Consider the following 12,240-nt stretch of genomic DNA (forward strand, 5'->3'; position numbering starts at 1 on the left):
ACAACCTGGAAGCGGGTGCTTTTACTTAACGAAGTCTGAGCGGTCCTGCCTCTAGTTGTGGTGTTTTATTTCTGTCTGATCTAGCTGCTGGTAGGATTGGATGCAGCCTGTCACCTGTCTGCTGGACCCTCTGGTCCTTGTTCTGTTGTTCACCCCCCTTTCCTGCCATCCTTTGGGATAATCGAGTACTTTTTAGTATTCTCTTCCCACACTTTCACTGGCCTTTTGCCAACACCTCTTCGCGTTACTACTACTGTGGGTGCTTTAGGATTATACATGCAGTACTCCTGTCTCAGTCTGCTGAGAATGTGTGTTGTATGACGGTCACACGGTGTCACGGTCTGGCACCCATCTGTTCATCTACCCTCCCCATCCCGTGTGGAAACTGTGTCACACAGCAATGTTGTAATTTTTGCTCTAGGAGGTATTTTAAAGAAACCAAGGGAAGAACGTGTATCCTATATTTACAGTTGTTTAAATTTACCCACATTTTTACTGTTTCTATTGCTTGTGCTTGTTTTCTGTAGTTTTCCCGTGGGCTGTTGTTTCTTTTCAGCCTGGCCACAAGCTCCCAGTTTGTGCCCCACCTTCATCCCCCCACCCCATTGAAGGATGCTCCTGCTGGATACGTAGTTCTGGGTACATAGCTTTGTTTCCTTTCAGCTTTTCCAGGGTCTGAGGGCTCCCTTTGTTTACACTGAGGAATCCCCCATCAATCTGAAAGCTGTTCACCTAGATGGAAAGTGTTATTTTCTGCAGTAGCTTTCAAGATTTTGTCTTTTGTTTTCAGCAGTTCTGACTGTGACGTGCCTGAGTGTGATTTTCCTTGTGTTTCTTTTTCTTGAGGTTTGCTGAGCTTCTTGGATCAGCACATGAGTTTTTCATCAATTAGGGGAAAATTTCAGCCATTGTATCGTCAAATATCATTCCCCAATTTTTTCCACTTCAGTCCTGGGACTCCTTTTGGGGCAGTTTGATCTTGTCCCACAGATCACTGAGACTATGGCCCTTATGATTTTTTAACATGCTTTTTCTTTGTTCTTCAGATTAGATAACATATTAATTTTCTTATATTCAGTCTATTCTTTCATCTTCAGTTTAGTATTTAGTCCATTTCATAAATGTATTGTATCAGGCATCATATCTTTCAAGTCTACATCTATATCTGGCTGTTTATTTTCTCTTTTGAGATGCCTGATCTGCTTGCTCCTTAGTGTCTTTCTTTCCTTTTAAACCCTTAGAGATGTTTGTAGTAGCTGCTTTAAAGTTCCTGCCCTGGGGGGGAGGGTGTAGCTCAAGTGGTAGAGCTGCATGCTTAGCATGCCCAAGGTCCTGGCTTCGACCCCCTGTACCTCCTCTAAAAATAAATTACTCCTCCCACCCCCCAAAAACAGTTACAAAAGGTAAAATAAAATAAAGTCCCTGCCCCCAACCCCCAGATCTGGGTTGTCCAGTGGTTGGCTTCTAATGATGGCGTTTTCTCTTGGCTGTGGGCTGTTTCCTCTTATTTCTTCTCATAGAGCCTGGCATGTGTCATCTTCCTTTAAAGGTTCCCTGGGATCCTGATGTGGTTGTGTCTACGGGTATTTTTCAAATTAAAAAAAGAAAAATTCTCTCTTTAAAGGAAACGCTAGAGTGATCAGAAATCCAACATTGATTTAGAAAGTTTCTTGTTGGCAGTAATACTGTCTGAATTAGTCAAAATTGCTGAGTTCATTTATGCATGGAGAAAAACTTTGAATATTTCGCAATTCTGATTTGTTTTTCACTTTTGCTTTCTCTAGATTTTCCCAGTGCTCCCCTCCCGTAATCCTTTTTACTCACATTCTGACAACTTTTAGGTAGTGATACAGAGAGGAAATGCTAAGAGAAACTGAGATAAATTTTATTTTTTTTAACAGAAGAAAGGAAAAAGTTGGGGTTACATTTTTATAAATATCTATAAATATAGAGCGATAGGCAAAATCTTCCAAATAAATAAATAAATACTGCCACGTGCTAAGGGACACAGGGAATTGTGAGGGCTACCTTGGCTCTGCCAAGGAGGAGGCCCCAGGGAACGTATTGCGTTTGTAGGGTTCCTGCCAGTCTTCCCCCAAAGTCCTTTCCATCTAGTTTCCGGTGTTGGGGAGCTCCTGATGGTTTCTATGCAGCGTAGTGTCTCCAGCAGGCCATGAAAACTGTAAAGGAACTACTTGCCATGCGTGCGCTGCTGTGTAGCGCCATACACAGTTCTAGGGTTTCGAAGTAGGAACTCGTCCTTCAAGTTGAGCGTAAGTCCATCATCAGGTGAGAGCAGTTGTCCAATATCTCTCAGAAGTGAAAAGAACGGATCTATTTCTGAGGCTGGGTACACGATGGCGGCGGGGTGGGGGGACAAGGTGACTGAGAGGAAGCTGCTGCTCATTAACATTCTGCTCTTTGGGTGGCCGTTTAAATAGAGGTAGGAAGTGGGGCCCCTGAGGACGACAGAAAGTCGTCAGTCCCACCCGCCCACCGCTCAGCGTTTCAGTAAGGCACGGTTGGATTTCCCCAGGGACTGAAACTGTCTTCATTTGGTCCCCCCGGCATTTCCCAGGGTAGTGAGACCCAGGCGCGTCAGCCCAGGGATGTTCTAGCTGCACCTCTGGCCGCAGCTGGCGCACAGCGGAGGTCATAGCGGAGGGCTGGGCATGTGGCCTCACACTGAGTCCTACCCTGGGGTCCCTGGTGGTCGGACCTCCTCCCTGCCCTCCTCCCCCAACCTGAGCCCTCGATGCCACTTCACTCAGGCAAAAGGGCACAGTCTGCCAGTCCACCGAGAACCTGGCCCAGAGCAGCCCCGTGGTCGAGGCCCCTCCCTGCAACCTTTGTGTAACTCATCCAGAAGGGTGGCCCCTCCCTGCAACCTTTGTGTAACTCATCCAGAAGGGTTCACCACTCAGCCCGCAAACAGAGGCTTGATCAAATACCTCTGAGAGGCATCTGAATTGATTCCCATTTGGAAAAACATCCTAGCAGGGCAGGTCTTCAGGAGCTAAGACCAAAGCTCCTCAAGCCCAATTCTCTCAAACCAAAGGCGGGGCCAACAGGCAGGGAAGAGCAGGGTCACCCTGGGCGGGGCTGTGGCTGCAGAGAGGAGGAGAGCAGGGCGAGGGGCCCACCCCATCGGAAGGGTGGGTTTCTAGCTTGATTCCTGCCTCAGTGCTCCTAGCATTTATTCTGGCCAAGGTTTGACCACCCCACCACTAGTCTTGCTAATACCTCATCTGCAGAGATGCTCAAGGAAGAAGGAAGGCTGGAGATGAGGGTTTTCCGGGTTTGCCAGTTGAGCCCTTAATGCCCTAGGTCAAGGTTGCAAACTCGGACGCCAACAGGGTGCAGGCAGATGACATGAAATCGGGGTCGGGGGGAGGGCAGTGGAGAAGCTGCTGGCTTTGGCTTCTCCCTTCACCTTCCAGGTGGTGAACTCGCTAAGCCTTTGCTCTGTTCTGGGTGCTAGACTGGCAAGAAGAGAGGCAGAGGGACGAGCTGGGCAGGGGGAGCCCTTCTCTCCTCGTGGGGCGGGTACAGGTGGGGTGAGGAAGGTGAGGATCTCCGCTCCTCAGGCCTCAAAGGGCAATTCCCCGGGGGCCTCCCGGGAGGGAGCCGTGCCCCCACCTCCCCTCCTCGGGGTGTAAGGGGAGCCGGTCCCCCTCCCCACCCCCCGGGTTTCGTGAGTCTGGCGGCCGGCGGCCCTAGGCGAACCCGGGGAAGGGCCGGCACCGCTCGGCGCCCACCGGCCCGGCGCGCGCGTCCAGCCGGTGACCCCGGAGCACGCCCAGCGGGTCGCTGGGCGCGGGGCCGCCGTCCTCGGCGCTGGGCAGCTCCCCCGAGCAGGACGCGGGCGCGGGCGCGGGCGCGGCGCGGGCGCGCGGCTTCAGCACGCTCAGCGGGTCCCAGCCGTCGGGCGCGCTGCGCGTGTGGCGCCGGGGCCGCGCCGTGCCGAGCTGCAGCAGCGGGATCTCGTTCCTGCGCGACAGGAACTGCGAGAACGGCGGCGGGTTGGTGCCCGGCAGGAAGGGCCTCTTGGCCCGGCCCAGGCTGACCAGGAAGCGGTGCTGCGGCGACTGGTACACGTCGTAGCCGTTCTCCAGCGTCCGCTGCCGGAACCTGCAGCTCTCGGGGCTGAAGTGATGCTGAAACCGGAGCAGAGCGACCAGGTGAGGCCCGGGGCGTCCGAAAGCCTCCAGGTGACTCCTGAGACCCCAGCCCTCCCACCCTCTCTACTCGGTCGGTGCCTTTGACCCATCGTGTCCCGCGGGGAAAAGTTGATACTGACTGATTTCCAAACTGCCCGGCACCCAGCACTGACTTGCGGGCCGGGCAGCCCGGGGACCTCATAGCCCCACCTGGCGACTGGCTGCCGGCACAAGCCGCCCTGCGTCCGCCTTCTGGAGGGAGGCCCACCTAGATGCAGCCTTGTCCTGCCCTCTCTCTGCCTTCTGACCACTTTTTTTGGCTGAGAGGTGGCTTGGGTCTGCCTCCTCACCTGGACAAAGGTGGGCTGGGGTCCCTAGGGCCATACATAAGGGAGGGTGCTCACATTGGAGACAGAACTGAGTTTGGGAAATCAGGGCATGAACTTCATCTGCAGATGACTGGAACCCTCACTCTGCCACTAACTAGAGCTGGGTTTGACTGGGCACCTGCTGGTATAGTACATCGTATGTGATTTAACCTCAAAGTCCACGAAGTATTTTACAGGTGAGGACTTATCTATATGCCTGTAAGTGATCAACAGATATTTATGTATTTTTAATCTATGTTGTTCAACAGATATTTACCCACTCTGGGCCAGACACCGTGGTAGGTGCTGGGACACAGGAGAAAGCAAAGCAGATAGTCACTGCTTTCCCGGAATTTCTGGTGGCGAGGGCTTTCAAGATAAGCAGTCCTGCTGCTGTCCCATCTCCCGATGCTTCAGAACGTACTGCACTCTGCAGTTCGGAATTCCCTCGCTCACCCATCTGACAGACCAGCCATTGCAGCTGGGGCCCAGAGAATTCGTGACACATCTTTGACTGGGGAGTCTCATAGGGCCCGTGGTCCTTCCCACTTCACTTTTTCCAGGCGAAGAAACTGAAGTTGAGAGAAGTAAGGGGACCTGCCCAAGGTCAAGGATGTCTAGTAACAGAATTATGAGACACTAATGGCTCCTCACCCTCTCTTTCTAATGGACTTTACGACATGAACGTACGTGACTGGAGGTCCCGGGGTGGAGACAAGGTGCTGTGCAAAAAAATGGCACCAAGAGGGCAGGCCAGACCAGAGACTGAGAGCCCTGGCGCTAGAACCCCACTGTATAAACCTGAGCATTGGGTGCTTGGGCAGAATGCAGTACTCAGTGAGAGCATCACCAAGAGGTAATGCCAGTGGGACACCGACGCTTTATAAAACACTGTGTTTTGCCAGAGAAATTAGATCATTATTGGCAAATAATTACCCAGCACAAAAAGAAACTCACTGAGCCAAAAATGTTGCCTCTGACGTCCATGCAGAGGTATCGCCTGCTCATCACGCCTGTTATCACCACAAAGCCCGCGTCCTCTGATCTGATCGTCAGGGCACCTACGGAGAAAATCATTCAGGTCAAAACCTTGTTGCGCTCCAACTCCCACCTCCAGGAAGCCTCCCTTGATTGATCTTAAGGGTGGCATCAATTTCCCATAACAGTCCGCTCATTTCTTCTGACTCCCCCTGCCCCCACGCCTCCCCTCCCCCCCCATGCCCCCTGCCTCGCCTCCTGCCTGTAAGGAGCATCCTGACCTCCCAGTGTTCTTCCACCTGAGCCAACACATTCCTCCTTCTGCCTGGACTGCCCTTAGGTTCCCCTTTGCCTGCCCCATACTTCTTAATGTTTGTGGTGGTGCTCATGTGCTCCCAAGCCTTCTGCTTCTGTGATTTTTCAGTCTATGCTGAGATGTCTTTCAAGGGTCCAGTTTGCCTGTGGAGCCTGTTCCCCCACCCAGGTAGCCACGCAGGAGGCAGGTTTACGGGAGCCCACGCCCTGAAGGTGTCAGGAACTGTATTCGAGTAGACCTTCTCCTTCCTCCTCTGCTATTAAGGTCTCTCCCGCCTCAAGGCCAGACTCAGATGTCACAGTTTGTACGGAGACTTTCCTAACTTCTCCAGTCAGAAGGAACTCTTTCTTCTCAGCTGCCGCAGCACAGTGCCGCACCTGTCAGAGCACCTGTACCATCTCCCGCTTTAATACATTCTCAGATCTACTCAGAAGCCGACCGTTTATCTTTGCACATTGAATAGATGCCTGGACACGGGGGATTTCTTCTTGCTTCTTCATTGCTGTTCTTTGTCCTTTTCCCATTTGGCAGTGTCCCCCCCCCCCAACTCCCCAGGTGTGGTCCCACATGTTCTTTCAATGCCCTTCTCAAAAACTAGTCTGCGACAAGGGCCTGAAACCCATTCATACCACCGCCACCCTAAGTTATTGATAATGGCTTCAAGTAAGCCCGTCACCCGCCCCCGTGGGGACTTCTTGTGTTTTGTTTTGTTTTGGGGAGGTGATTAGGTTTATTTGCTTGTTTTGATGGAGGTACTGGGAACTGAACCCAGGACCTCGTGCATGCTAAGCATGCACTCATCACTGAGCTGTGCCTTCCACCGTCCCCCCTCCCTAGACTTGCCATTTTAAGAATGACTAGTTAAAGTCTCCAGTTTTCTGTCTTGCAGCAAGGATGCAAGTAGACCAGCAGAGGTGTGAAAGGTGTGATAATTCAACAAGACTTCCTCCCCGAATGCTGTTTAATTACCTGTCATTTTCTGTTAGAATCATTTCTTGCAGTGTCGGGGCCACTCCTGCTTGCTTCTACAGAATTTCCCCAGGTATCTCATTGGGTCTCATAGTCCCCAGGGAGGTAGCCCAGGCAGGGGTTCGAGTCTTCCAGGGACGTAGCCTGGAGACAGTGTAAATGCTGGGTGTCTGTGCCCAGTAAGCGGTGGCACCGCACAGGGTGACTTAAAGCTCAAATCTACCCCACGGAGGCTCAGTACAAAGCCCTCGGAGGAAGGCAGCCTGCACTGCTTAGATGCTAGCTGTGCACAGAGGGGATATAGGCTGAAACTGGAATGAGGCGGACAGAGGGAATGACGGGGGACCAAGCCCAGAAAGAGGGCCAAAGAGAAGAGGTCATCTGCTTCCAAGTCTGGCTAAGGATTAGGCTTCAGGGAGGCCTCTGGAAGTGTGGCGGGGTTTGGGAGGTGCAGAGGGTGTTAAATCTCCAAATGGGGTCTGCCACCGTGTCTCAGATCTGTGGCTAACATGGAGGTAAGGCCTGAGAGAAACACGCGGAACGCGTGGAACGCATAAGAAATTGTTTCTGACCTGTAACAATGCTCAGTCTAGTTGGGAAAAATGACACTTCGTGACTGGCTTTGAGTGGTTGCACCCTCAGTACATGACAAATTTTAAATTCTCAGAATAGCTGCAATTTTGTTAACGTTATGGTTGTTGGTCCTGGAAGTGGCAGCGTCTGACTTAGGGGATGAGGGAACTGAGGCCAAATGCAAGCTTAGGTCTGCGACCCTAACATCCTCTTCCCGTGACCCTGTAGCTCGTCTCCAACTGAAATCACGACCAGCCTGAGAGGACAGAATCAACGGCTGAAGCCCTTGCCGCAGACACCAGGCCCCTGGGGCGCGGTGCCCCAGGCGGCTCGGGGGACAGGAGCAGAGCCTGGAGCCGGGTCCCCGACACGCCCTGTGACTCTGCAGCCTCAGGCAAGTCATCACTGTAGCCTCGGTGTCCTCCGCTCTGAAGACAGAACAGCAGCAGCCGTCTTGCCTGCTTCACAGGGCGGCAACCGGGCTCGAACAGGAGGATGAGGTCAAAGTGTCTTAAAAGTGCTGAGCAGGTGGAAAGCACCGTGCGGGACGGCTGGTCAGCCCTCGAGGACAAGCCCGCACTCTGGCAGGCGTGCTGGCCGATGCCTGGGTCCAGTGATTGGAGAGATGAGTTGTTTAGGACTAGCAATGGTCTCCCAGGCTAGTGCCAGCAGAGGACAGCCTGCAGAGGGACGGGGACCCACTCTCGCAAGGATGCACAGGCTCGAGTCAGACCCCTAGGAGCCCGTGTGAAAGTTCAGCAAAGGGAAGAATTGATTCCCACCCACCCCCAACCCCATGCAGATGCCCAAGGCAGGTCTGCACAGACCCAAGGGCAGAACTGGGCAGAGAGAAGACACAAAACCACTGGCTGCTGGGGCCACACCTGCTGGAGCCAAGCAGGCATGAAGGACATCTCCCTCAGTGCTGCAGTGTTTGCAGGTGACCCCGGGAGAAGCAGGGGTCTGCTAGGTCATTTACTGCCATGTGACCAGGAGCCAGTTATGTAAGATCTTGAAGCTCTGTTTTCTCATACAGAGTGGAATCACTTACCCCATTTGTTCAACTTCAGGGCATAAGGAGACATTATTTATATCAGCTATAAACACACTTTCTAAATGCCAGTAATTGTTACTATTACCAGTTCGCTGCAACCTGGGCTGGGAAAGTAGAAAATTTCCTGCTGTATTCCAGTCTCATCACCGAGCAGTGAAAATAAGATGGTAGGTGTACAGGGCTTCGAGGTCCCCGCGGGAGACAGAACACTTTGCCGTGTTAAAGAGCCCAAGGAGAGCTCAACTGCAAGTGGACAGAGTGACGTGGGAGACGGCGGAGGAGGGAGAAGGTTCGGGATCCAGGAAGCAGTATGAATGGGCGTGTAACAAGCATCTCTTTGCTTCTGTTTTCACAAAGTGGGGGGCACGGGGAGCGGGAGGTGGCCTCGTTCACAGTAGGAAGGGGACACAGACATTGGAGAGGCTCCCTGACATCAGCTGTGAGTCCCAAGGGGACAGAATCTTGCAGGCAGATCATTTCCCAATGACCAACAAATCCAAATTGGGCTGGGCACTCAACTCTCAATCAAGAATTTAGTGAAGCACAATAATCAGACGAACCACGTTTCACTGGAAATGTGTAATCAATTAGGAGGGGAAAAAGACCCCGCACCCCACACCTTCCCATCGAGGTAAAACGCTGCTTTGCGTTCACCAAGGAGGAAACCGCAGGTCCTCCTCCAGCCTGTCTCTGCCCTGTGCTGTCCGCCTGCGGGCGCCACTGTTCCTCCTTTCCTCTCCTGGTAACTTTTTATCTCAGTGTATACATTGTTCCTTTGGTAATCTCACAGACAACCGATCTGAATAGTACGGAAAAGCTATGTAAACGAGGAAAAGTGTCTCCCTCCCACCCTCCGACCCAGTCCCCTCCCAGGTTTGTTAACTGCCGGAGACACAGCGCTCAGCTCGGGTCTATGTGTGCCAAAACAAAATCCCATTTCTGTAAAAAGTAGTCTTGAGATCAGTTCAGTTCGCTTTGCTTCCTCTCAGTCATCTTAATTCATTCCAGCTAGTGCTCTGTGCCTCGTCTGGGCCGGAGGCCGGTGGGTGTTTGAGGAAAAGTTCCGGGATGCATGCTGTGAGCTCGGGAGGCTCACCTCCCCCCAACCCCACCCAAACACACCAGTCACGGCCCCCCTCGGAGGACTGTCTCTGGGGGCTTCCTTGCATTGAAAGGATTCCACGATTCTGGACAGTTTTTATCAGCATTCTCTAATTGTCTGCAGCTTTTGCCATCGATGAGCATCAAAATAATTTACCATAATCCTCTATCCTGCACATGAAATCACCTATCATCCTGAAGTAAGGGTGACCCTCCAGGAGAGGTGTGAACCGTGTCTCCTAAAAAGTCTGCTCATGAGCTGGGAGACACAAAGGGATGGAAGACTGGAGGTGCTTGAGGAGCTGGGCCTTCTTTTGAAGTCACAGAGCTTTGCTTAATGTTGGACACATGGTAGGGTCTGTTAAATATCCACTGAATAAAATGAGCAACACTTGGGCTGCATCAATTGTGTCCAGACTGACTTCAGATTTTTGCCATGAGACTCACACTTGGCTTCCAGGATGCTGACTCCAGAGTCCTCCTGTAGCCCCTGAGTTCTAGAACCTGCTTGCTGTCTGCAGAGGCATCTCCTCTCTCCACCCATCGAGCGCTTGAAGAGCTTTGAACTCCTGGCTTTGCACGTGCCTCTGTCTCCCCACCAGGTTTAAGGACCTCTGATTCTTAGCCGAATGCTTGTCTCGCATATACAGCAAGGCCACAGCAAAGTTACCGGGTGCTTTAGTACCCCAGTAAAGGGCAAGTCATTATTCACGTAAGAAATTGTTTTTAATTAAACAGAGCCTGTGATTGCTCTCTCATTCCCTTCATTGGATCACTTTTCTGTATCCTTAGAGTCATTTTTACAAGTCCTTCTAACATAGAAGACCTTGCCTTTTTCAATATCCATCCTCCACCCTCCCTGCTGTCCCTTATGAAGACACCTGAAACACAGTTAATTGACTGCTGTGGACTGTGATCCAACCGTCCACAAACCTGATCTTCACAGGCATTCTGCTTGACTCAAGTTTTCGGGGAGTTCCCGACCAGCTCGATTTGCTACCCAGTAAGCCTCTCATCTGCACAGAGGAGCATCACCAGCTCAGCCCATACTGGGTACCACCGAAACCCTCAGTGGGCCTGTCGGATGGATGAGTGTGTGGATGGATACACGGATGCCCTTGGTCAGACTCATCGAGACAGCGCTCCTGGACTGCCTGCTTTTAGTACCTTCTTTCCTGAGGACTTTTATAAGGCCAGAATACTAGAAGCTCAGAGCTGGAAAGAACCCCTGTGCTCATCTCTTCCAGTCCTTGGTCTGATACAGGAATCTTGTTCACAACCTCCCCTGCCAACCCAGGCCAAAGTTCATGAGCCCAGACACGGCACCTGTTGACCAATCTGGCTCATTTCCCCCTCGCCTCCTTGCCTATCTTTTGCATATTTGTTTGACTCTTTGGATGAACAAAGAGAAGGTGGCTGCTATTATGGGAAAGACAGATTTTAGTTAAGATGAAAATTATTCTTGTTGGGAGAAACCAATAAATACTCATTAGGGAGGTGGCAGAATCTTCTCCCAAGGTTTAAACACACACACACATACACACACATACATGGATTCTGGGCAAGAAGCTAGGAGCTGGGTTAGCCAAGGCCTCCCCAAGTCCTGCAGGTGGATGGACAGAGGGACCCCCACTCTTCCCAGCCTGGACGGAGCCCGCACTCACTGTAGATGGTCTGCTGTGGTGAGCCGTCCACGTGGCCGTCCGTATGGATCTGCAGGTGGTAGCTGCTCCTGGCCGAGGCCGTGTACAGGTGGGTCAGGCCGCCCCAGCTGGAGCCCAGCAGCGGGGAGGTGTTGGGGTACCCTCGGACCGCACAGCACAGGGTGCCAACCAAGAGCCCGAGGCCGGCCCCCAGCATCGCTGCTCTCTGACTGGCTGGTGCAGAGTTTGCAACCTGACCCCGCTTCCCTGACTGCGCAGTCTGGCCTCGCTGGCAAGTTTCTCCTCTTCCTTGTTGGTTTCTGAAACCGTGAGGCTCCAAGGCTGCATTCCCTCCTTTCCCCCCTCTGACTTTTAAAGGGTTGCAGTGTGACATCAAACAGGAAAAACTCCGCTGTCCACATCCTCTGTGTTGTAATCAGCCCATTGGAAGAGAATACAAGGACTTCTGAGGCTCACGGAAGGCACGTCCAGACACACACACACACACACACACACACACACACACACACGCACAAGTTCAAGCCAACGCTCCAAAAAGTGAATGATGTGTGGGCAAAAGTTATCTGCAACTCTGGGCTGTCTGCTGACCTGCCCCACTTCCATCAGGAAATGTGAAGGCAGCCAGTGGTTCCGAAAAAAATCCAGCTCCAGCATGCAGGTGGCCAACGCCCCTGCAGTTCACCTTTTGCCAAGTTCACTCACGTTGGTTTTCTCGGCCTTGTTAATTCCAATCAGGAACTGTGCTCCCAGGGCTGTCTCGGTGCCCAGCACTCAGTGGGTGTCTGGGGAGATACAGAGATAACCCGGGACAGCATCAGGCAACGGCATCCTCTGAGACCCCCCAGTCCCGCTTCTCATGAAGATACGGGGACTGAGAGCCGTGGCACAAGAAGCAAAGTCGCTACCTTGGGAAGATCTCCAGACAGGGAGAAGGAAGAAAGGCCTCGGAGTCACTGCTGTTTTGCAAAATGCTGAGGTTTGATCTCTCGGTTTCCCTGACTTGGATGGCCGGGGGCGACTCCCCTGGTATAATCTCTCCAGTAGCTTGGAGGTGGAC

At 52.4% G+C, this 12,240-nt stretch overlaps 1 protein-coding gene across 1 annotated transcript; it reads right to left on the reverse strand.

The window, feature by feature from the left end:
* Positions 1 to 1,266: 1,266 nt before the first annotated feature.
* Positions 1,267 to 11,616, reverse strand: FGF23 (fibroblast growth factor 23). The gene is made up of 3 exons (XM_074357612.1): positions 11,184 to 11,616; positions 5,486 to 5,589; positions 1,267 to 4,157 (listed from the first exon to the last, which is right to left on the reverse strand). Exons 1-3 carry the CDS (start codon positions 11,554 to 11,556, stop codon positions 3,717 to 3,719), a joined length of 918 nt encoding a protein of 305 aa, XP_074213713.1. The 5' UTR covers positions 11,557 to 11,616; the 3' UTR covers positions 1,267 to 3,716.
* Between the last annotated feature and the right edge of the window lie 624 nt (positions 11,617 to 12,240).

This window comes from Camelus bactrianus, chromosome 34 (genome assembly GCF_048773025.1).
Source record: "Camelus bactrianus isolate YW-2024 breed Bactrian camel chromosome 34, ASM4877302v1, whole genome shotgun sequence".
Taxonomy (NCBI): domain Eukaryota; kingdom Metazoa; phylum Chordata; class Mammalia; order Artiodactyla; family Camelidae; genus Camelus; species Camelus bactrianus.